This window comes from Cynocephalus volans, chromosome 1 (assembly GCF_027409185.1).
Source record: "Cynocephalus volans isolate mCynVol1 chromosome 1, mCynVol1.pri, whole genome shotgun sequence".
Lineage (NCBI taxonomy): Eukaryota > Metazoa > Chordata > Mammalia > Dermoptera > Cynocephalidae > Cynocephalus > Cynocephalus volans.
This window is the reverse complement of record NC_084460.1, coordinates 39311951-39334547: the sequence shown is the minus strand read 5'-3', so window position 1 is coordinate 39334547 and position 22597 is coordinate 39311951. Positions and strand designations below refer to the sequence as shown.

General features: G+C 42.4%; 2 protein-coding genes across 3 annotated transcripts in view; both read left to right on the top strand.

Annotated features, from left to right (window-relative positions):
* The first annotated feature begins 1168 nt into the window (after window positions 1-1168).
* Window positions 1169-12188, top strand: OSER1 (oxidative stress responsive serine rich 1). Of its 2 annotated transcripts, none has more exons than XM_063102413.1 (4): window positions 1169-1281; window positions 4925-5041; window positions 8011-8124; window positions 11356-12188. In XM_063102413.1, exons 2-4 carry the CDS (start codon window positions 4965-4967, stop codon window positions 12041-12043), a joined length of 879 nt encoding a protein of 292 aa, XP_062958483.1. In that variant the 5' UTR covers window positions 1169-1281; window positions 4925-4964; the 3' UTR covers window positions 12044-12188. The 2 variants fall into 2 exon arrangements, with proteins under 2 accessions (XP_062958483.1, XP_062958493.1); XM_063102423.1 differs by lacking the exon at window positions 1169-1281 and adding an exon at window positions 4486-4642.
* Window positions 12189-19378: 7190 nt separating this feature from the next.
* Window positions 19379-22597, top strand: part of JPH2 (junctophilin 2) — a 65489-nt gene continuing 62270 nt past the window's right edge. The window contains exon 1 of the mRNA XM_063098062.1: window positions 19379-20263. Within this exon, the coding sequence (XP_062954132.1) occupies window positions 19885-20263 (379 nt within the window). The 5' untranslated portion in view covers window positions 19379-19884. The remainder of the gene's footprint in view (window positions 20264-22597) is intronic.

The following is a 22597-nucleotide window of genomic DNA, read 5'->3' as shown; positions in this document are numbered from 1 at the left end:
GGCTGTAGTTAAGCTAGATGTGGCTAATCTATGCTCAGCAGCCTACCCCGTTGGGTGACTACACTTAAGGTATTGGGGAATGGGGGTGGGACGAGCCAGTTTTGGTTCAGGAAAAAACCTCACTCTAGGGCTGGGTCAGAACCAACTCTATAGAAGAAAGCCATCTTTTCCCACCAAGCTCTGAGAAGTGTACAAGTGGAGCTAAGGAGTGGCAGGCGAGGACAGGCACAGCTAGATCAGCAGAACCAGTCCCGGTGATGGGGAAGGTGGCAGCTGTTGCCCAGATCACCGCTTCCCTGACTGCTATCTGAGCAACCCTCAGTCATAAACATGGGAAGATCCATAAAATCACCTACTTAGGTGTACTGTCTAAAACTTTCTTGCAAAATAGAGTATGTGCATTTCTCTGGTGAGAGGGACTATAGTTCTCACCAGATTCTCAGAGGAGTCCACGCCTGAAAAAAGGGGATTCGCTGATACAGTCCAACTTCCTCACTTAACAGATGGAGAAACTAAGGCCCAGAGAGGGGAAAAACAGTTGCCTCAAGTCAAAAGCAGAGACATTAAAAGCGAAGGCATTTCAGTTCCAATTCTGGCCTCACGTTCATGGCCCTGGTCATATCCAATACCTCTTCGCTTCTCTGCAGGCACTGAAAGATCCCCAGAAGGTGAGGGTTGGTGTCCAAGCCCAGGAGATGTCGCAGGCGGTCCAGATCCTAGCATCATGGAGACTCAAGCCAAGCGCTCAGACAGAGCTCGGTTGCCCTGAAGACTCCTGCACCCCGCCCTCATCTTGAGGACTTCCGTCTTCTAAGTGACTCCAGGTAGAGGACTAAGAACAAGGAGACCCCGGGCAAGTGAAGGCGGCTTGGCGACATCGAAGAATAACTCCTCTGATTCACCTGACAGAGAAGAGGAAGCAGGCACGCCCAAAAGCCTGTCTGGAGCGAACCCACGCCAGAGGGAGGAGGCAGCGAAAAGAATAACAGGAAATGACGTAAGGCGCACGTGCTTCCCAAAGGGGCGGGTGCGGGGCGTTTGAGAAACGCGGCCGCCGCTCTGCGCCTGCGCAGCCACCGCCCGCAGCGCTCCGAGTCACGGGAGTGGGAGGAGCATGATCAGGGGGCGGGGCAGATGCCTGAGTGACGCAGGCGCAGTGCGACTCCGGAGCCTTGGGCCGCCCACTCCGCGGGTTTGGATCCGGGTCAGTCGGGCGCCGCGGTCGCGGAGAGGCGTTCTGAACTGAAGGGGCCGATTACCGGACCGCCCCTCTGCGAGAAGGTAAGTGCCCTGACGTGACGGGGAGGGTCGCGGCGCAGCGTCTCGATCTCCAGGCCTGACTGTTCCGCGAGCCGCTTCCTCTGGGCCCGCCCGCCTCGTCGCGTCGTCTCCCGGCGTCGACTGCCTGAGCCGGGCCTGGGCCTCTTCGCACTCCTTCATCCGCCGCGTCGTGGACCTACCCGAGCTCCGCTCTCTCGCCCCTTCCCGCCTTCCTGTCCTCCCGCGGCCCCCGCCCTTCCCCTCCGCCGTCTCCCGCCCAGCCGTAGCTTCTCCTTTTCGCTCTCTTCGGCCGCTCTTTGCCCCTTCCCGCCCTTTCCCGTTTTTCTCTAAGCTTTATTCTCGTTGGGTGCGTCTTGGGCCCCGCTCCGGTCTCCTCCCGCATCCCTTGCGCCTCGGCCCTCTTCCAGTCTCTTGTTCTGTCCCGGGGAGTCTCCTGAGGGGGCCAACTGTCTCGCTAGGGACCCCGGGCGGACAGAGTCAGGGCCTTGGACAGCTCCCCGCTCGGCTCCGAGCCCTCCAGGTCTTTCCACCGATCTTGTTTTACCGCAACAGGCCAGATTCTGGGTGAAAATAATTAATGTCGTGATTTGGCGGTAGTATTGCGAGTGTAGGGGTTGAGTGGGTGTGCAGAGAGGTGTGAATGTGTTTTTGTCTTGGGGGCCGATTGTTTCAACCTGGTCTTGTTTGGCTCTTCGAGAGTTGCTGGACAGGGTTTTCCTGCCCAGACTCCGCCTTTCCTGGTGGTCTGGGAAAGTTTAGAATTCTTTAACATTGTGATGATACTCTTATGTGCTGATCTTTTATCGATCGTTCTCAAGTCTTTTGAGGGTCCTGAAAATGTGGCCCTAGGCTTGAGATTCAAGGAGATCTTGGCTAAAACAACAAGATATAAATAAGATTGTGACACATACTATTTGTTGAAAGTCAGAGAAAACCAGGAATTTGCCCTTTTGTTGGAGGAACTTTAGAAGAACTTTACTTTTCATTTTTGAAAGATTGGGGAAAATCCAAGGCAGAGTTAAATTGCCCAGTGCGATTTAACTTAAAACAATACGAAGTAATTTCTAATAGGCCTGTAAAAGTTTGATCACTTTGGGGAATGTTCAACTTGTAGAAGTCACTGCCGTGAAAACGGCAAGAATGTTTCCCACAAATTTAGTCTGAATGAAGACGGGCAGATCAGTTATATCTGTTGTCCGGAGTTAGTTGTACAGAGGAGTATAATAAGCCTTTTTACAAACATGCTCTGATCTAGCTCTTAAAGTCATCCCTAAGACTCCTTTTTGCTCTGGGTTAAAATATCTGAGAAAAAGGTGAGCAATCAAAATACTGGAAATCTAAAAATAGTTTTGACAGCACTTCACTCTTGAAGTTTTAATCTGTAGGTAGATTTTTATTTTGGTCTGTTTTGGGTTTTAGGTGATTTATCTTTTAGTATGTCAACAAGAATGTTAACTGAGTTTGTATTAACATCTAGGGTGGTTATCTATGCTATTAAGTCACCAGTATATAGTTAAAAGTTACATATCTGGGTGCAGAGCTTCCTAGCACAGTGTTACATTGTAAGCTCCTGGAGGGTAGGAATAAGATTCCAGTCCGATTCCAGTCCTTATAGAAATAGTGTTCACAGGCCTTTTTTGTATCAGTTTTACCTTTTTATCCCTAGCATCCAGTCTGGTACTAGGCACATGGTAGAGAATTCTGTAAATACTTTTGGAAGGAATTAATTTCTGCCTATAGGATTCAGCAATGTATACTTGGATGTAATGTGTACTTAAATGTTGACTGATTTCCAGAGAGGTCCAAAGAGGATTTGTGTGGGATCTGCGGAGTGGGGAGCCTGGCTCAACTCTATAAGGGTCCATAAACTGAGTGTTTGGCTGACTGGTCAACTACAAGTCAAATGTTAATTTAGTTCTGCCAGCAAGAAGAGTTTGTTTACAACCTATGATAACACCCCTTCAGATGCTGTGGAGCTTCAAAAATATTAGAACATGTGATCTTTGCTTATCCCTCCCCCCAGGTGTATAGGGCATTACTGTGTATTGGGGGGAGCCTACTCCAAATTGAGAATTAGAGACCAGTGAAACATGGAATTGTATGGATAATGTTTCCTCATGTTCATGTATTGGTTAAATAAACCAGCAAAATATGTGTGGATAGTGTATTTAAAGTTTTTGTCTTAAGAAGTTGAAGTGAAAGCTAGTTGAATTCTTTTAAGTTTGTTTTTAATGCTCCCCAGAGAGATTTGCCTAAAATACCTTAACTTCTACACGTAAATAAATGAAGCAAAAAATCTTGATTATTTGCTGCTATATACTGCTACTCATTCTACCTGGTTACATTGTATCACACATATTATGACACCTTGACCTTTGGAATATTAGAGGTCTCACAATAACATCAAACCCACTCCTGAGAAATAAGCAGATATGGAATCAGAGAGGACCCAAGAGTCCGTAGAGAGGCACTGCTCCCTCTGAGAGTGCTTGGGGGGGTGGGGGGATGGGGTTGGGGATAACAGCTTAGAAATAGAGGTGACGTGAATCTTTTGCTTCAAAAATTCTCTATTTTTTTCTTTTCTTTCTGATTCCCTTTGATATGTTCATAGACACTGGTTTGCTTATTTTTTGTTCAGGATTTGATACTAGTTTTTTTACCGAGTGAAAAAATAATTTGGAGACTAGATTCAAGAGTTTATTAACAGACTTCTCTGTTGTGTTTCTTGTTGCTTTGGTTGGTCCTTCATCCCCTTTTCTTTGTTTAAATATAAAAATAGGGGTGGAAGAGATGGAGAACTTGGTTACTCAAACCTAGTGATTAAGAGGAAATCATTTGAAGGTGCATCTACAGGACAATAATTTATGTTTTCTTTACTTCCTACCTCTTCTGGCTACAGAAAAGTACTGTTCTGTTCATTACCTTTTTGTGAGTTGCAACTACAGTTCACTTTTTTTCTTGTTTAATAATTACAGTATTCAAAGCTATGTAGAAACCCAAATGAAGGTATCAATCTTATAGGTAGAATGTGGAATAAGCAGTAATCATTGAAATAAATTTTTAATCCTGCTGTAACAGTGGTAAACATCTTGTTCTTGAAAACATGTGTTCATGAATGTTAATATCTGGTTCAGGATTGCTTTAGAGAAATGCCGTCATGAGTCATGAAGTTATACTTAACTGGAATTGTTAGGGTAAGACTAGACAGATGCTCAGTAGCATTTTAAAGAATCAGTGCTATAGTCTGAGCTTTTCCTTTTTATTTCTGATGAAAAGTTCATTTTGTTTGTAGGATTTCTAAACCTCTACAACTGGGAAGATTTTCCTTCTGTTAAAAAATATGCTGAAACATAGATTTCAGGTAATCTAGTTTCCCAAACTAATAGGATATTGGCATCAAGTATTTGGACAGCTTAAATTCTGTCATAATACATACATATTTTCTGTATCATTTTACTTTTTTCTTCTTAAGAAATAAAATCTACAGTCTCCTAATCATCTACACTGAAACTTCCATTTAGAAATAAAAACTTTTTTTTTCCTCCCAGCAGTGATGGTATCAGGAATATAGATTTTTAACAAAAGGTATATTTTTGATCCCAACTCTTTCACTTTGCTCATCTTCATTTTCTTTTTCTTTTAGTATTAACGGGGACATCCATAGTAGTGTAAGAATTTACACAATGAAATCTGAAGCCAAGGATGGAGAGGAGGAGAGTCTACAAACAGCTTTCAAGAAATTAAGAGTGGATGCATCAGGGTAATTAAATGTATAATATATTATTTGGATTGTTTGTTTACTACATTTAAATAGTCCTTTTCCCCTAAAGAGTTCTTTCTCTTTTAATATTTCTCATTGTTCGTAGAAGATATAAATACTAAAAGTGTGATATTCTACCAAATTCTGTGTAGTATTGTTTTACTTTAAAAGGAAACCCGTCTGTTGCATTTGAAAAGCAGCAACTCATTTGTACGCCGTGGTTCAGTGCTTTGTTTTCTCTTAACTTTGAGGTGGGTTTCTCCCCTTTTTCTTTTTAATCAAAGATTATCAAGCAGTGTCCCATCAGGGATTTTCTCATACATCTCCAGGGAATCACAGTATTTTTCACTAGAAGTGAATTGGCTCAATAGAAGTCTGTGAAGACATTGTCAATTTCATGGTTTCTGATTGCTGAGTCTATCACTATGGAAACCTCTATTCAGTAGGGTTCTGTCACTGAGATCAATAATCTCAGACCCTTTGGCTAAATTAATTAGAGCACCTGCACACCAGCTGCTGTCTGAATGTTAATATTTCATCCTTTGCAAAATGTTCTGTGCAAGACTCCTCTCACCCTAATTCTTTGCCCCAGACCAGAAGAAATCTCAAAATTCTAACGGATATAAGAATTATAGAATTTTTCTTTTCATAAATAGAAACCAAACACTGGAAGATTAGAGTAGAACACTCCACAACAAGTCATAATAATAATTGGTAACATTTATTACTTACTATGCCCTCAGTGCTGGGTTAAGTACTTCATGCACATTATTTAATCCTTACTACCCCTTTAGAAGATAGATACTACTGTCATTTCAGTTTACAAATGAGACTCATAAATTAAGTCACTTGCTAAAGGTCACATTGGTAAGAAGTGACAGAGGCAGGATTTGAACCCAGGCAGTCTATCTCTAGAACCTGTGCTCTCTTAAACCATTCCTTTATATGGCACCTTGAAGACAATCTGAGGGAATGCATGCAGTACCCAGCACAAAGTAAAAATTAAATAGATGTTTATTGTTGTTATAGCTGTCTGCCTATTGCTAGTACTATTTTTGGCCTATCAAATGAGAAGATTTATGCTAATAGATTTGCACAGTAAATGTTACAGGTGCTCACATTCACATTTAGTTCCATGACGCTTTAAAAAATTATCTTACTATCCAGTGGTTTTTCCAATATGGTCATCTTGCCATTTCATATCAGTACTTTGATAAGCCGTTTTGGGAAATGGAACCAAAGCAGAGAAACAGATAGTTCCAGATTGTGGTCACAGTGTATTCCTTTGTTATTACGTTTTTAAAATCCAGAAAATACTAGGAATGCATACACACACACATTTACAGATCCCTTGGTGTGTAAACTTACATTTGTAACTCTTGATAGACTTCTTTACTGATGTTTTAAGAAGTTGGAATCTAAAATCAAGCCATTTTGGTGCCCCTAAAAATTACTTGCAACATAATAAAAAATTTTTCCAAGTATCCATGCAATATGGTTTAAAATACATATTAGTAGCGTGTGATCTGCCTTGAGTAAAATTATAGGAAGATGAAAAACAGTGGAGAACATTTGAGAAAACCAAATTAAGAGTTGAAGGGGTGAGTCATTAGCATGACTTAGCAGAATGAGACTTGTGTAATGTATCTTAAATTTCTCGTTGTTTCATATTGTTGCTAATTTACAAATGGGACATCTGAGGGACTGACTCATAAACTAACCAAGCCTTGCCAGGAATTGAGCATGATCCTGTTCAGCAGGTTTTGATTCCTACTGGTATTTGTCTTACCAAGACAAATCTTTATATACTTAATTCTATTTATCTGACTGTAAAATAATATGTGCTTTTTATAGAAAAATTCACAGAAATAAAAAAGGAAGTAAAAATCATAATTTTTCATAACCACTGTTAATATCTAGATCATCTGTACATGCCATACACTTCTTTTTTTCTACATAGTTGAGATTGTAATGTACATATGTTTATCCATGCTGTTTTTTCCTAATATTATAAGCATTCTCCCTTGTCTTTAAAAGTTCTTTGAACACTTTTTTTGAGGTGGTTGGGGTGCAGCTGGCTGATACAGGGATTGAACCCTGGATCTTGGTGTTATCAGCACCATGCTCTGAACACTTAATTTTTAATAAATTCCTGGTATTTCATTGTATGGATGTGTCATAATTTATATAATGTAGTATTTTTCTATTGTTGGATATTTAGGTTATTCCCAGTTTTTAAATTATGTGTCAGTGACCATCTTTTCACCTTAGTTTCTTTCTAAAGGATTTTTGTCAATACTGTGGTATGTATAGTAGGAGATGTGTGTATGTGTATTGAAAAGGTCTGGCAGTATTTACACGAAAATGTTAATTTTGCTAATCTTTGTGTCCTGAGATTGTAGATGATTCTCTTTTTTTCTCTTAAAAATTTTTTCATGTTCTTTACTGTGAGCCCTTGTTACCAGTATAATTTTAAGCACAAAGATTTAACTTAGTCATTTTTCAAGTTTATTAGTTGCAAAAATTAGAATATTTTTCTAGAAGTTGTATATTTGAAAACGTATTCATTTTCAAGTTAGATTGAGTCTCCTAAAGTTTTTGCTCCTAAACTTAGTTCCCACAGCTCTGGTTTGCCTGCATAAAATAAGTGATGAGTGTCATTAGCATTTTCTCTGGACAAAAGTCCTGATCTGCCTCAGGGAAACAGCTTAAAAGTCTGTTTATATCTTGTTGCTGGTTATACTTAAGAATTATTGTTTGGCTTATGATTATGCAACCGTAGGTTTTTAGGGATGCTCTATATTTGATTTTGGAGAAAAATTTATACTAAATGCTGAGCAATTTTTGAGAAACCCAAACTAGAAAGAAAATAAAGGTATTGATAAAAGTTCTATTGGGGTTGGTGAGAGCAATACGTTACCCTCATTTTACAGTTTTCTATAGCAGTAAACTTTGTTCTTTGTCTTCAGGTCCATAGCATCTCTGTCTGTTGGAGAAGGCACAAGTGTCAGAGCATCGGTCAGAGCAGCAGCAGATGATACCAAACCTAAAACCACATGTGCATCTAAAGACAGTTGGCATGGGTAAGAGCTTCTTATTGAGATGATTTTTATCCTAGTACCTTAAAATATTATTGGATTTTCTTTCTTGAGTATCCAGAAAAGAGTAGATTATAATATAGAATCCAAGACCTAATGATAACAGAAGGACTCATTCTTCTCACTTGTGAATTTGCTGAGACTCTGTGTATGGCCTGGTTCATAGTCAGTTTTTATAAATGTTCCATGTGTGTTTGAGAAGAATGGATCTTAGTTGTTTTTGGGTTGTGTTCATCAAATCAGGCTAATGTGTTATTTGAATCTTTTAAAAAAATTTTTGTCAGCTTGACCTATTGGTAATTGAGAGGTATGTTGAAATCTCCCATGGGAATGAATTTGTCTATTTTTCCTTTAAGTTCTCTGTTTTTGCTTTATGTATTTTGGGGTTATTTTGTTAGGTTCATACAGCCTAGGTTCATTCAAATTTAGAATGTTTTCTTCCTGGTGAATTGAAACTTTTATTATATATAGTGACATTCTTATTTCCTCATAATGTCTTTTGTCTTAAAGTCTACTTACTACAGGTAACCCATTTTCTTTTAGTTAAAGTGTTTGCCTTTTATGTCTTTTTCCATCCTTTCAATGCTTCTGCGTTTTTAAATTTTAGGTGTGTCTCATATAAATAGCATATGGCTAGATTTTATTTTGTTCTGTTTTGTTCATTCTGTTTGATTTTTTTTAACTGCTCAGTTCAGTGCATTTACATTTACTTTGATTATTGATGTATTTGGTCTTGCCTCTGCCATTTTACTTTGTTATTTGTCCTGCTTTTTTTCTATGGCTTTCTTTTTCTCTTTTCTTCCCACCTTCCCTCTTCTCCCCATCTTTTGAAAAATTGAAAGGATTTTATTTGTTTTTTCCCCCTACATTTCTCCATCTACTAGTTTGGACATTGTATACTTTGTTTCTATTCTTTTAGTAGTTAGCCTTAGAATTTCACCATGCATGCTTTTAACAAAGACAAAAGTTAATATTTTAAACCTTCTTAGAACCCTTTTACTCTGACTTCCTGATTTTTGTAATGTAGTTGCCCAGTGTTTTTGTTCTGTCACTTCTTTTTAATCTCACAAATGAAGTTTTGTTATTGTTTAAGCAGACAGTGTTTGTTTAGATTTATCTACATGTTTATAATTTCCTAATTTCTTTGCTCACCATTCTTGTATCTTAGACCTTCCATATAGGATCGCTTTCTTTCTTAAAATTGTTCCTTTAGTAAATGTTATTAGTGAGTAGGGCCTTCGCATTGTATAACTCCACATAGTAATACATTTGAATGGTGCCCCCTGGAGTTATATAATATCATGTCCTGTTGGTAAATATGCCTTGTTTTGATTTATCTGAAAATGTCTTTATTTCATCTTTTTTTTTGACAGATAGATTTGATATACCTGAAAGCATATTTCCTGGCTGACAATTATCTCTTAGCACTTGAAGTTACCATTCAATGTCTTTTGGCTTCATTGTATTGATATTGAAAAGCCTACTTTTAGTCTAATTGCTGTTCTTTTGAAAATAGTCTGTCTAGTCTCCAGCTGCTTTTAAAATCTTCCTGTTGTTTATGCTGTTCTGCAGTTTTGCTACAGTGTGTCTAGGTGTGGATTTCTTTTTTAACTTGCTCCTGTGTGCTTCCTGCATCTTAAGATTCTCTTCTTTCATCAATTCAGAAAATTTCTCAGCCATTATTTCTTCAAAATCACTTGTCCTCCATTCTCTTTATTCTTTCCTTCATACGCTTCAGACTTAGTCTGTCTTCCATCTCTCTTAATTTCTCTTATATTTTTTCCAAATCCTTATCTCTGTATTTCCTTTCAGGTCAGGGATTGGCAAATTTTTTGGTAAAGTGCCACTTAATAAATATTTTAGGCTTTGGAGGCTGAGGCACAATCCAAGGATATTATGGATATCTCTTATCTTAGATAAGAGAGAAAACTTCTGCCCTGCTCTGCTCTGTTTTGCTTGGGGTAGTCCATCCTGGCTGGTGGATACACTTTGTGTTCAGTTGCTAAGACAGTCTCAGGATGAAATGACAAACCTGAGGTGGGGGAGGGCCTGGTGCAAGGGGTGGGTCAGGGGCAGCACCAGGGTAACTTTTATTGTCTGTCCCAGTGACATCCAGATCTCAGCATGGCCTTCTGCCCTCCAGATATCCTGGCATTGATCAGTCTTAAACTGAGATTCTGCCTCGTAGTACCCGAAGTTGCCAGCAGCAGAGACCCAGCATGTAGATGGTAGCCAGTGTGGGCCCTGGACAGTGGTGTGATGTATCCACTGGCTAGAAAGGCAGGTGGGGAAACAGAGGAGAGAGCACCGGCAGAGGTGAGGAACCCAGCCTGGTCTCCATGGCTCACGGTACTAGCCCACTAGAGCAGTGTCTGTAGGCTGTACAAAAACAGGCAGGGACCCGTGTTTGACCCACAGTTTGTAATTTGCTGACCCCTGTTATGAGTAATTAGATTTATTTTCTAGTTCAGTAATTCTTTCTTTAGCTGTATGTGTTCTGCTATTTAGGCCATCAGTTTAGTTTAATTCCAAATAAAAAAGTTTTTATTCCTTTAAGTTCTATTTGGTTCTTTTTTTCTAAATTGCTTGGCAGTTTTGAGTCTCCTTTTTCTTTGCTCATTTATTATATTTATTTAAATATTTCATAAGTAGTTATCTTGTATAGTATGTCTGATTAATTCCCAGTGTCTGAAAACCTTGGAGAGTCTAAGTCTGTTTTTCGTTGGCTATTACCAATGATAGAAATGGTCATAAATCTGCTGCTGTGTTTAATAATAATGGCATAATGGTCATTTGTAGCATTAATCTCAAAGTGGTACTGACACTGGTATATTCAGGCTTAGAGCACCACATTTAGGCTTCACAGCATCAATTTAAGTTGTCTGCGTAGGGAGCTTCTCCTAGATCCACTGGTCAAAGGTTACCAAGGCTGCAGTTGGGACAGGGCAGGTGTTCTGCACCAAATGTTTGGCCCAAGTGATTCCATTAAAAACTTCCCTTACCTCACCTATTTCTGTAGCTTGTTAATAAGGAGATGGTGAAGTTTTTGAGACACAAAAATTTAGCTTGAAAATGGAAGCAGGCACATCTCTTTGGGGGAAATTTATGGCCTCAGACTAATAAACCTGCGAGGAGGTAAATTTCCAACTATCATAAAGAATCTGCTTAGGAGGGCTCTGTATCTGGACATCTTCTTGTGTATTTTTTTCCTGTTAGGTCTACAAGGAAGTCTTCACGAGGAGCAGTGAGAACCCAGCGTCGTCGGCGTTCTAAGTCTCCTGTCCTTCATCCTCCAAAATTTATACATTGCAGTACAATAGCATCTTCTTCCAGCAGCCAGCTCAAGCACAAAAGCCAGACTGACTCCCCTGATGGCAGCAGTGGGCTGGGAATTTCAGCACCTAAGGAGTTCAGTGGAGGAGAAAGCTGTGCTTCTCTTGATGGTAACCACACAGGGGTAGTCATTGAGCCTTTGAGAACTTCAGTTCCGAGGCTCCCATCAGAGAGTAAGAAGGAAGACTCCTCTGACACTACCCAAGTCTCCCAAGCAAGTCTCAAGGGCAATGATCTCTCTGACTTTCAATCTGTTTCCAAGCTAAACCAGGGCAAGCCATGTGCATGCATAGGCAAGGAGTGCCAGTGTAAGAGATGGCATGATATGGAAGTGTATTCCTTTTCAGGCCTGCAGAATGTCCCTCCCTTGGGCCCAGAACGAAGATCCACGCTTGAGGACTACTCTCAGTCGCTGCACACCAGAACTCTGTCTGGCTCTCCCCGCTCCTGTTCTGAGCAAGCTCGAGTCTATGTGGATGATGTGACCATTGAGGACCTATCAGGCTACATGGAATATTACTTGTATATTCCCAAGAAAATGTCTCACATGGCAGAAATGATGTACACCTGATAGCAAGAAGCTAATTTGTATGCTATAAACCAATGAAGGGTTGTCAAAGAGATTTAGTTAATGGCAGACCTTATGGCCACTTCATGTGAGAAGACATCTCTTTCTGCTCACTGTGCTTGCAATAAAAACTTTTCTTGGCATATCAGTTAATCTTCGTTCTTTAAACTTAATCTCCGAGTTCTTACACACCCATCAAGGCAAGCAGATTGAAGAAAAATTCCTCTCATTTAGAATTGTTCCTGGGGGATGAAGAAAGCATAGTTACTTGGGTATAGGTAAAAACCTTTGTAAAACAGTCCATTTTTCAGATCTGTTTAAGATGTGGTAGCCAAGGAAAATCAAATGTAGTTTTGTAACTGGACTGAACATTTGTCATACTGTAGTTGCCAGCCAGAATACTAGAAGTTATAAGACTGATTTAAACCATCTCTGATTTAACACAGGATTTATTGTGTCTTTAAAGGTTTCTTATGTTATTGTTAAGCCAGAGATCTAAGGTTTAGATTAAATTTGAATAAACTAGCTGGCCTGCTCTATATTGTTTGAGAGAGTCATTAACCATCACTAAATAAACTCTGCTTGTGCTCTTCATCCCAAAGCATGTTACATGCAGTTTCTCAAGTAAGAAGCAGCTTGCAGTGGGCTGCTTCAGAGGCAGGAGGTGTAATATATGAAACTAGTGTGTATCTTCTCTGTCTCTGGCATTTTTATATATGGTATGTTTCTTGCAATCAGTTGTAATATCGGTCTCATAATCAGTTTCAAATATTCTAGATGGTTATTATCTCTTTGAACTGCCTTATCACCTCGGCAACCCCCAAAGAAAATTTTGTACGTGCTGTATCCTATGTTTCTGGTCAATTATCCCAAAATTCCCTCCAAAGTTTGATTAAAAAATCTGTCCTCAGTTTCAGCTGGAGAATGAATTCCTATTTTTTCCAGGTGGCTCCAAAATGAATTTTGCATATGCCACATAGCTGTAATTTTAATTCAGAACATCCCAAGCATACCAACCAAATTTCATACCCGTGAAAAAGTCTAGCCATGTTAACAATGTTAACAGAAAGTTTGTTTTAGTTAAGATTGTGAAATAAGTTTTTACTATTAAACATCTCACTGGCAGTACAGTTGATTCATGACGATGGGGTCTGGGCTTCAGGTGATTGTACTTGGGAAAGGTGGGAAGGGTATTTACTAGAAAAGCCCTGAACTTAAGTAATGGGAGTCCCCTGCTAGTTACTAGTTTAGAATGGATTTAGTAACACACCTGAAGCCTGAGTTTAACGAGCAAGGGAGCAAAATGCCTTGCCATCATAGCACTAGAAGCTGTAACAGATATTTTTTAATAATGGTGACAGAAGGTGCACTATTTTGTATACCTAAGGCAACAGTTTTCAAATTTTTTGGTCTTTTACACTGACAAATTCAAGACCCCAAAGAGATTGTTTATGTGTGTTAATCTCAATTTTTTACCATATTAGAAATTAAAACTAGGAAATTTTAAAAATATTACTTCATTCAAAAATAATGAACCCATTGCAAGCTAACATAAACAACATTTTTAATGAAAAATAGCTTTTCCAAAACAAAAAATATTAGGACAGTGGCATCGTTATACATTTTTGCAAATATTTTTAATGTTTGGCTTAATAGAAGACAGATTCTCATATCTGCTCCTGCATTCAGTCTTTCAGGATATCGTGTGGCCTCCAGCAAACTGTATTGCACACTTGTGGGAGAATGCACATGAAAAAGGCAAATAATGTCCTGGTACCGTGAAAATAGTTTTGACCTCAGGTTCCCTAAAAGGGTCTCAGGGACTCCCAGGGATCCCCAGACCACACTTTGAGAACCACTAATCTAGGCCACTTAGGCTGCTGTTGTAAGGGCAGCACCACGCCATCACCTCTACAACTGGTGTTTTGCCTCACCTTTTTACTAAAGAGCAGTGGAGCTGTTGTAATTAAGTAGTGAGCTAATTAATTCAAGTTCATGGTAAGTGGGCTTGACGTGTTACTTCAATTAAAACAGGTTTTTAAGTCTTTAAGTCCTTAGTTTGCTTTTCAGACCAGTGGTCTGGTTATTAATGCTGTATATTAACACAGCAGTCACTAGAGAATGAAGAATGATACATATTCTTTTCAGACAAAGTTGTTAGAAGGGGGATGTAAGGATTGAAAAGGACAGCATTCCACTGACTTAGTAACCTGTTGAAGAAATCCAACTTGAATGAAAGTTTAGGCGTTCCAGATTTGTAGGGTAAGTTGTAAATTGTGTCTCAGACAAAATCTTCCTCAAAATGTGAATCTTGAAGTTAAAAATTACCCTGCTTAGAACCAATTGGACCAACTTTAATAGTAATGTTTCTCATTGGAACATCTGACTTTGTTTTGTGGATACTACTTGATTCAATAATGTCTTTTCTCTAATGCATACTGGAAAATGGATTCACTTTGTGGATTGAGGGAGTATGTAGATTTTACTCTAGTGTTATGAAGCGTAGCATCCTGATTTCCACACATCTTTATTTAACAAATTTCACTGAATATTCATTTACTCAACCAACAAATATTTATCAAGTGCCTACAACTCATCAGGCACTCTGTACTAGGTGCTGGGAATAGAACAGTAAGCAGAACAATATCCTTGTCCTCAGTGGAGAAAGTTGATGAACGTGTAAGTGGTGTGTAGAAAAAAAGGATTAGGACATAGGAAGAGCCGGCGTAGGGTAAGGACTGCTATTTGGGGTGGTTAGTGAAGCTTCTGTGATAAGGTGACATTTGAGTAGAGACCTGAAGGAAGTGAGGGAGTGAGCCATGCTGTTATTTGCGGGCAGAAGCATTTGTGGCAGAAGTAACCGCAGGATATCAATGTGGCTTGAGCAGGTAAGGTCAGAGAGATACGGGATGGGAACAGATCATGGAGGGCTTGGTAGTCCATTTATTTTTATTTTTATTTTTTAAATTTATTTTTATTAGCATATTCATTGTTCCAAATCATACTTTTTCTCTATACCCCTTATTCAATGCCCCTTCCCCACTCTGTTTGCCCCTCCCTCTCCCTTTTCTAATAACCATAGATTTGTTCTCTTCATCTAATAGATTAACTGATCCTCTGTTGGTTTGTTGCCTAGATGATCTGTCCGGTACTGAGACAGGTGTAATCAAGTCCTCCCCTATTATTGTAAATCAGATGCTTCTTCTATTACTCTGGAGTGTGCTTTGTGGAGACAGGACGTCTGGGGTGTTTTTTTTTTTTTTTTTTGGTCTCTCCTAGTGCCTCTCCTTGTGTGAATGCAGTTGAGAGTCTGGCGTGCCATCTGCATGGCGGTTGTGACTGCTGCTATAGAGACTATCTGCTTTTGCAACAGCCATGGCAATTGCGGTGGTTACGGTGGACTACCTGCATGGAAATTCTGTTTTTGATGTGCCCTTTACCTAGATGCGGGAGCTTACCTAGTTGTGGCTGGGTTCGGCTTCCCCCTCTGGTAAGCCATTTTAAAGGCTTTAGTTCCTAGTTTGAGTGAGATAGGGAGCCATTTGGGGGCTTTGGAGCTGAAGAGAGAGACATGATCAGACTTACCTTTTAAAAAGAGCACTGGCTGCTATGTGTAGACTAAGGGGAAGGCAAGGGGGACAGCTAGGAGGCTGTTGCAGTAAATAAGGCAATGGTTTCTGGCGGCTTGGGCATTTGGCAGTGCAGGGGATAAGATGTGTCCTGGAATTATTTTGAAGGTAGAGATGAAGGTATTTGCTGATAGACTGGATATAGGATGTGAGGGAAAGACAGGAATTAAGGATGACTCCAAAGGTTTTATTAAGTTGAGAGTCAGCTGGAGGAGCAGATTTGGGAGGAGAAATTGGCAGTTTGCTTTTGCTCTCACCAAGTCTGAGATGCTTATGAGACATAGAGAAATGTTGAGTGGGTGGTTGGATATATGACTGACAAGAGAGAGGTATAGGCTGGAGACGCAAATTTAAGAGCTGTCAGTGTATGGATGTTATTCAAAGCCATGAGAGTGGAGGAGTTCACCTAGGACGTAAGTGGAGATAGAGAAATCAGAAGACTAAGCTCCAGGACATTCCCAGGTTACAGACATCGAGGGAATGAGGAGGAACCAGTAAGGCAGGAGCAGAACCAAGAGAGGGATCCTAGAAGTCAATTGAAAAAGCATTTCAAGAAGGGAATCTTCAGCTGCCAAATGCTGCTGAGAAGAGGAGCAGCCACTGTGTGCAGGTGCTGTGCATACACAGATGAGCCAGAGTGGCCACCACATAGTAGGTGTTCAGGTATTTTTTGGAAAGAAGAGATCCTTGCTTCAAACAACTCATAGTTTGGGGAGGAGCCAGCATGTGGGAAGGGCACCTAATCCAGCCAGGAAACTTATCTGGAAAGGCTTTCTGGGAGGTGAGGCTTCCTCAGCTGAGCCTTCAATGGCTGAGAAGAACTTCATTGGGTTTCTGTGCCTAGTCTTCTCTGTTCTGGATTTTTGTTTCCCTCTCTTCAGACTCCCCAGGAAGCAGCCATGCTTGAGAAATTGAGGAGGAAATACAGGGAAGAAGGGACCAAAGAATAGGGAGTGAGAAAAGACCTTGGAAAAAGAGAGAATGAGATCGCTATCTTTAAAAACAGTTTAAAATTCATTTCAAGTTTAGTTAATTCCACCTGGTTTGATGGACTGTTTTTCTAAGTAAAACCTGTTGTAATACACATATGGCCACAAGAGGTCTCCCTTTCCCTGAAATGCACTCAACATGGGGCAGGTAAGGCCAGTGCCAAATTTGGCAAAGAATTTTGCTTAAACTTTTACAGAACAGGATTACGGCAATTTGCCCAGCATGGCATTTAATCATAGAGGGTTCTGAACTCAGGCAGCTCACACTCTTATAGCTTCCAGTTTGAAATGCTCTTCCCTCTGCCCCTAATAGCAGAGCTAGAAAAAAACTTGATTCTCCAACAACCTCGGCAAAAAGTGGCAAAAGCAGAAGTCTCTGCAGGTAGCGTTGAGGTGTTCTTAGAAATGGATTGTGCAGACAGTCTGTCAACCTGGCCAGGCGGTCAGTCAGACTACCCAGGTGTGCACTGCTCTCTATTGCTGGTCACCTCAGCAGACAGCTAGTGACAGTGAGCTCAAGACGTTGGTGTTTCTACCTGGTAGGGAAATGGAGACCCAGAAGGTTGGGGGATATGAACAGTGAAGGAACCAAATCGTAAGATCTGGTAATCATCTGGGAAAAAAGGAGAGAACATTTCCTACCCATTTCAAAATTTCTGCAGTGACTTTAAGTGGCCTAAGTAAGTCATCATGGGATTTGAAAATATGTAGATAAGTTTGAAGTCAGATAATAGTGTAATGTTCTTTTTTTTTTTTTTTTTTTTAAAGAAAGATGACCGGTAAGGGGATCTTAACCCTTGACTTGGTGTTGTCAGCACCACGCTCTCCCAAGTGAGCTAACCGGCCATCCCTATATAGGGATCTGAACCCGTGGCCTTGGTGTTATCAGCAGCACACTCTCCCAAGTGAGCCACGGGCCGGCCCCTAGTGTAATGTTCTTTAGTGCCTTCTGTGCCTGCTTTTTGGCGATTTCTCTCCTCCCCTCTTCCCCCTGCCATCGCACACACATGCACATGTGCACACACAAAGCTTCCTATTCGTGGTTGCTCTTACATTTCCCAGAATTACTCTGTACTCCTGTTAACCCTAGGCTCAGTTGGGATTTACAGTCATTAGCCCCAGCCACAGCTTCTTGTCATGGAGATTTATTTGTTCTTTCTACTGGAGTCTGGTGGGAACCTGAGTTCCCTGGAATCCATCCAGGCCCTTCGCTCTTGACCCTGCTCCAAGAGCTTTCTTTTTTTTTTTTTTTTTATTGAGTCATAATTGATTATACATATTTTTGGGATTCAATGTTGACATTTGATGGTCAAATCAATATTATTAGTATGTATATTGTTAACAAATTGTACTTATTTTTATGCCCCTTGTCCAATCTCTCCCTATCCCTTTCTCCTTCCCCCCTCCCACCACTGATAACCCTAGATTTCTTCTCTCCCTCTGAAAGAGTAATGGTTACTCTGTTGATTTGTTGCTTAGATGATCTGTCCAATGCTGAGAGGTGTGTTCAGGTCCCCCAATATTACCATAGAGCAGATGCTTCTTTCATTCTGGAATGGGCTTTGTGGAGAGAGACATCCTATTCTTTTCTTTGGTCTCTGCTGGTGACTCTCCTTGTGTCGATGCACTCCAGTGGCTGGTGGACCCTCTGCGTGGTGGCTGAGACATCTAACCACTTTTGAGGCAGCCGTGGTTACTGTGGTGGCTGTGGTGGGCCACCCACATGGATGTGATGTTTTGGTCATGCTCCTTGGTGCTGGTGGTATGCCTGGGTGTAGGTGGGGGGCTCCGGTCCCCTATTCCATGTGCCGGGTCCTCGGGTGGGGCCCCGAGGTGCTGGTGGGGTGCCTGGGTGTGGGTGGGGGCCCAAGAGCTTTCTCAAGTCTGGCCTCACAGACTCTTAGGACACTAGAGCATAAGAGAGCTTGGAAAGGAAAATTTTAAAAAAGGAATTCATGATCCTTGAGTATTTCTGAGAAGACCTCATTCCAGCACAACCCACAACCCTCTTTCTCCTTCAGAGGTGGTGTTCACCCTTTGGAAGAGAGAGAACGGGAGCACTGGTGCTTTTTGCACTGGTTCCCAGAGCTTCTGGGGTGGAGGGAATTTGGGGTTGTGCATGAGTGCTGGACTCAGATTTGCTGTATCTTCCAGACTCTGTTTCCAGAAACTCACCTCTCTTTTTGAGTTCCTTCCTCTGCTTTCAAAAGCAGAGGGGAAACTGTCCCCGTTCCTTTCTCTTTAGGTCACCCGATTCCTTGATGGGGTTGGCAGTGGTGCTGTGGCCCCAGGTCCTGTTAGGGCATGTGAGTGGTGGTGGGGCTGAGATTTGCCAAACTCTGCGCTCTGGGGGATTTTAAGTGTACCAGGACTGGGTGTTCTGCTAGTCTTCTTCTCCCCTCCCTTCCCTGACTCCTCTGCGCCCTCCCAGCCTGAAGATCCAGAGGACTCTGAGGGTGGGCGGGAGCTCTTACCCATAGCAAGAAAAGACACCAAGTTGCAGGGGCTGCCTACACTTAGTTCTTAGCTTCCCTCCTCATCTCTCCAGCCACTGCCTGGGTCTGCAGCAGGAGGCCAATTGGAAGCACCCTCCCTCCGCTTTGAAGGAGGCTGGGCTGGCCAGGGGGTTATTTTGGGAGCAGCTTCTGAGATCCAATGGCCTTGTTAGGGCAACGCTGACCTTTCTGTCCCAGGAGGAGAGCAGAATTGGGGAAGGAGGCGGGGCAGCGGCGGGGAGATCGACAGCCCAGCACACCCACTGGGGTGGAGGAGAAGGGGGCCATCAGGCTGCAGGAATCCAGCCTCGGGCTGGGGCTGCCACCGAGGGGAATTTCCCCTCTTTGAAACAGCTGGGGACCCCTCCACTCCACCCCTTTCACTGTGCTTCTTAAAGGGACACTGTTTTTCCTTGAAGTCCATGGAAGCCAGACTTGGGACGCTTTGTGGCGACTTTGAATCTTTCCTTACTGCTTCCTTCCCAACAGGAAGCCCTCCTCTGGCTGATGGAGTGGGGGCCTCCCAGGCATGGCACTAACCAGCCACCCCAGTGCTGACTTGGCTCCAGGGCTCTTTCCGCCTCTGCTGGCATCTTGCTTCCCCCCTCCTGGGGTGCGGTGGTGAGTCTGGGGGCCTAGTCCTGAGGGTGCCTGGAGAGTGTCGCTGGTGCCACCCGACGCCCCCTGCACCCAAGCTGGAGGACGGGCAGGTTGTTGGGGGCTATGATGAGATGAGTGGGGGCCGCTTTGACTTTGATGATGGTGGGGCATACTGTGGGGGCTGGGAGGGGGGGAAGGCCCACGGTCACGGACTGTGTACGGGCCCCAAGGGCCAGGGTGAATACTCAGGCTCCTGGAACTTTGGCTTCGAAGTGGCGGGCGTCTATACCTGGCCCAGTGGAAACACCTTCGAGGGATACTGGAGCCAGGGCAAGCGGCACGGGCTGGGCATAGAGACCAAGGGGCGCTGGCTATACAAGGGCGAGTGGACACATGGCTTCAAGGGACGCTATGGAACCCGGCAGAGCACCAGCAGCGGTGCCAAGTATGAGGGCACTTGGAACAATGGCCTGCAGGACGGCTATGGCACTGAGACCTATGCAGATGGAGGTGAGTCCAGCCCAGGGCCTGCAGAACTGGGGTGGGACCAGGGAGGGTGAGGAACACTGGTGGAGGGTATGAAGGGTGAGGGGCAGTTGGCACAGAATCAGATGGGCTACGATGTGATTGGCTGTGTGGCTTTGGACAAGTTGCTATACCTCTCTGAGCATCCATTTTTTTGTCAGTAAAGGTGGGGCCGATAAAGGGGTTATTGAGAGGATTGGCAGGAGTGCTTCATACAAGACCTACCATATAATACACACAATAAAATGTAACTACTACTGTTGCATACTAGGTATATTAACAGCCACAGAATATACCCTGTTCCTATTCCCTATACCCTAGTCCCTATTCATAAAGTATATTTGTGGAATATACCTTGTGCTCTAGCAGAATTGGCATCTAGGTGCAACTTTGCCATGAAAATTATTTTCAGGCAATAGATCATGAGAAGTGTTCATTCATTCATCATCCATCTACCCATCCACCCATCCATCCATCTACCATCCATCATGCATTCCTTCATTCAGTGCATATTTCTGTGTTACCTCCTATTTACCAGGCATTGTACAAAGGATTAGATATAAAGAGGAATAAGATACAGTCCCTGGCTTCAAAGATAGGCATGGAAACAAACAATTATACACAGATGTACAGAGTGTTGTGGCAGAAAAGAACAGTTAGACTTGAGGAGTTCGGGGTATGCTTCAGAGGCGGTGACACCTGAGCTGGATCTTGGTGGGAAAATTGCATTTGTGGAGGTGGGAGTGTGGGATCGTCCAGGCAGAGAGAGGAGTGTGTACAGAGCTCTGAAGCATAGGAGAAATCAGTGGGTTCAGTAAACAGGGAGTAGTTTTCTGTGGCAAAACGACCCTGTGAAGTGGCAGAGCAGATACCATTACCTCGTCCACTGGGTGTAACTTTGGACATATAACTTAGCTGGGCCTCAGTTTCCTCATCGATAAAATGGGGCACTTTAGGGTAGTAGTCCTGCTCAAAATGCAGTCAGTGGACAGGCAGCGTCAGTGTCGTCTGTCCATCAGTCAGAAATGTAAATTCAGGGGCCCCATCCAGAACTTCTGAATAAGAATCTCTGAGCTTGGGCCCAGAAAACTGTTTTAACAAATTCATCAGGCAATTTTTATACATGTGAAAGTTAAAAAGCATTACTTGGGGCTAGCTGGTTAGCTCAGTTGGTTAAAGTGTGATGTTATAAAAAGTGTTACTTTAAATCGGGGACTAGCAAACTATAGATCAAGGGCCAAAGTGGTCCACTGCCTGTTTTGTGCAGCTTGTGAGCTGAGAGTCGTTTTACACTTTTCAATGTTTGAAAAAAATCAAGGGAAGAACAGTATTTTGCGATATGTGAAAATTATATGAAAGTCCCTGCATAATGTCCTCAATTTTGTGTCTTGTCCCACTTAGCCTATTCACTCTCTGCCTCTTTGTAGAAAAGTTTACTGGCTTCTGCATTAGGTGGACATTTAGATTCCTTCTGACTCAGAATAGTTTCATGAAATCTTCCTAATGTGCTGCATTGGAGAGAGGAGCTGACACAGAAAACTTAAACTTATGGCTGTCTTAAAAAATTATATTTGGCATCAAAAGGCATTTGTAGGATATTGAATTTGTCACTGGTTTCCCCTCTTTAGGATGGAGGACAGGAAGTGGACAGTTTGGGAGTGGGCTGAGGGTGTGGCTGGGGATGAGGCAGGTGGGATAGGAAGAGGCGTCAGCCAGCCCAGGGTGCAAGGTTTTCTCAAGCAGAGGCTCTTGGGCACACTGGGAGCAGCCTCAGGTGCAGGATGGGTTCATGCCTGGGCTGCCAATTGGTGGGTGTCTGGGTGAGGGCCTGTCCTCAAATGTGTCTGGATGTTAATGAGGTTGTGTCCCTCAAGTGTCTGTGGACACATATGGTGGCTACATGGTACTGGCTGGATTTGGACCGCACTGAGGATACATTCTGGCTCCACCACTTGCTAGTTTGGTGACCTTGAGCTGCTCGCTGAACCTCTCCAATTTAGTGCAATTCAATTCACCAGATGTTTATGCTTGACACTGTGCAGAGAGCTATGTCCCAGTACCTAGCACAGTTTCTCTGGCTGTAAAATGGAGATAATCCTTGAGTGCTCAGGAGGCATCATTACTTGGGCAAAGTGGTGCACTGTGGGCATGTGCTGAATGTTCCTTTTCTTCTCCTTTCTCTTTCTCCAAACCAAGGTGTGTGTGTGTGTGTGTGTGTGTGTGTGTGTGTGTGTGTGTGTGTGTGTGTGTTGGGGGTCTGAATGCAAGTCCCAGGGACACACATTCCTGGGTTGAAGTGAGCATGGGGATCTATGGCCT

Excerpts from the sequence above, each read along its gene's own strand:
- OSER1 (XM_063102413.1), top strand. The coding sequence starts at position 4,965 with ATGAAATCTGAAGCCAAGGATGGAGAGGAGGAGAGTCTACAAACAGCT. Across the intron at positions 5,042-8,010 it reads TTAAGAGTGGATGCATCAGG|GTCCATAGCATCTCTGTCTG; the intron begins GTAATTAAATGT and ends CTTTGTCTTCAG. Across the intron at positions 8,125-11,355 it reads TCTAAAGACAGTTGGCATGG|GTCTACAAGGAAGTCTTCAC; the intron begins GTAAGAGCTTCT and ends TTTTCCTGTTAG.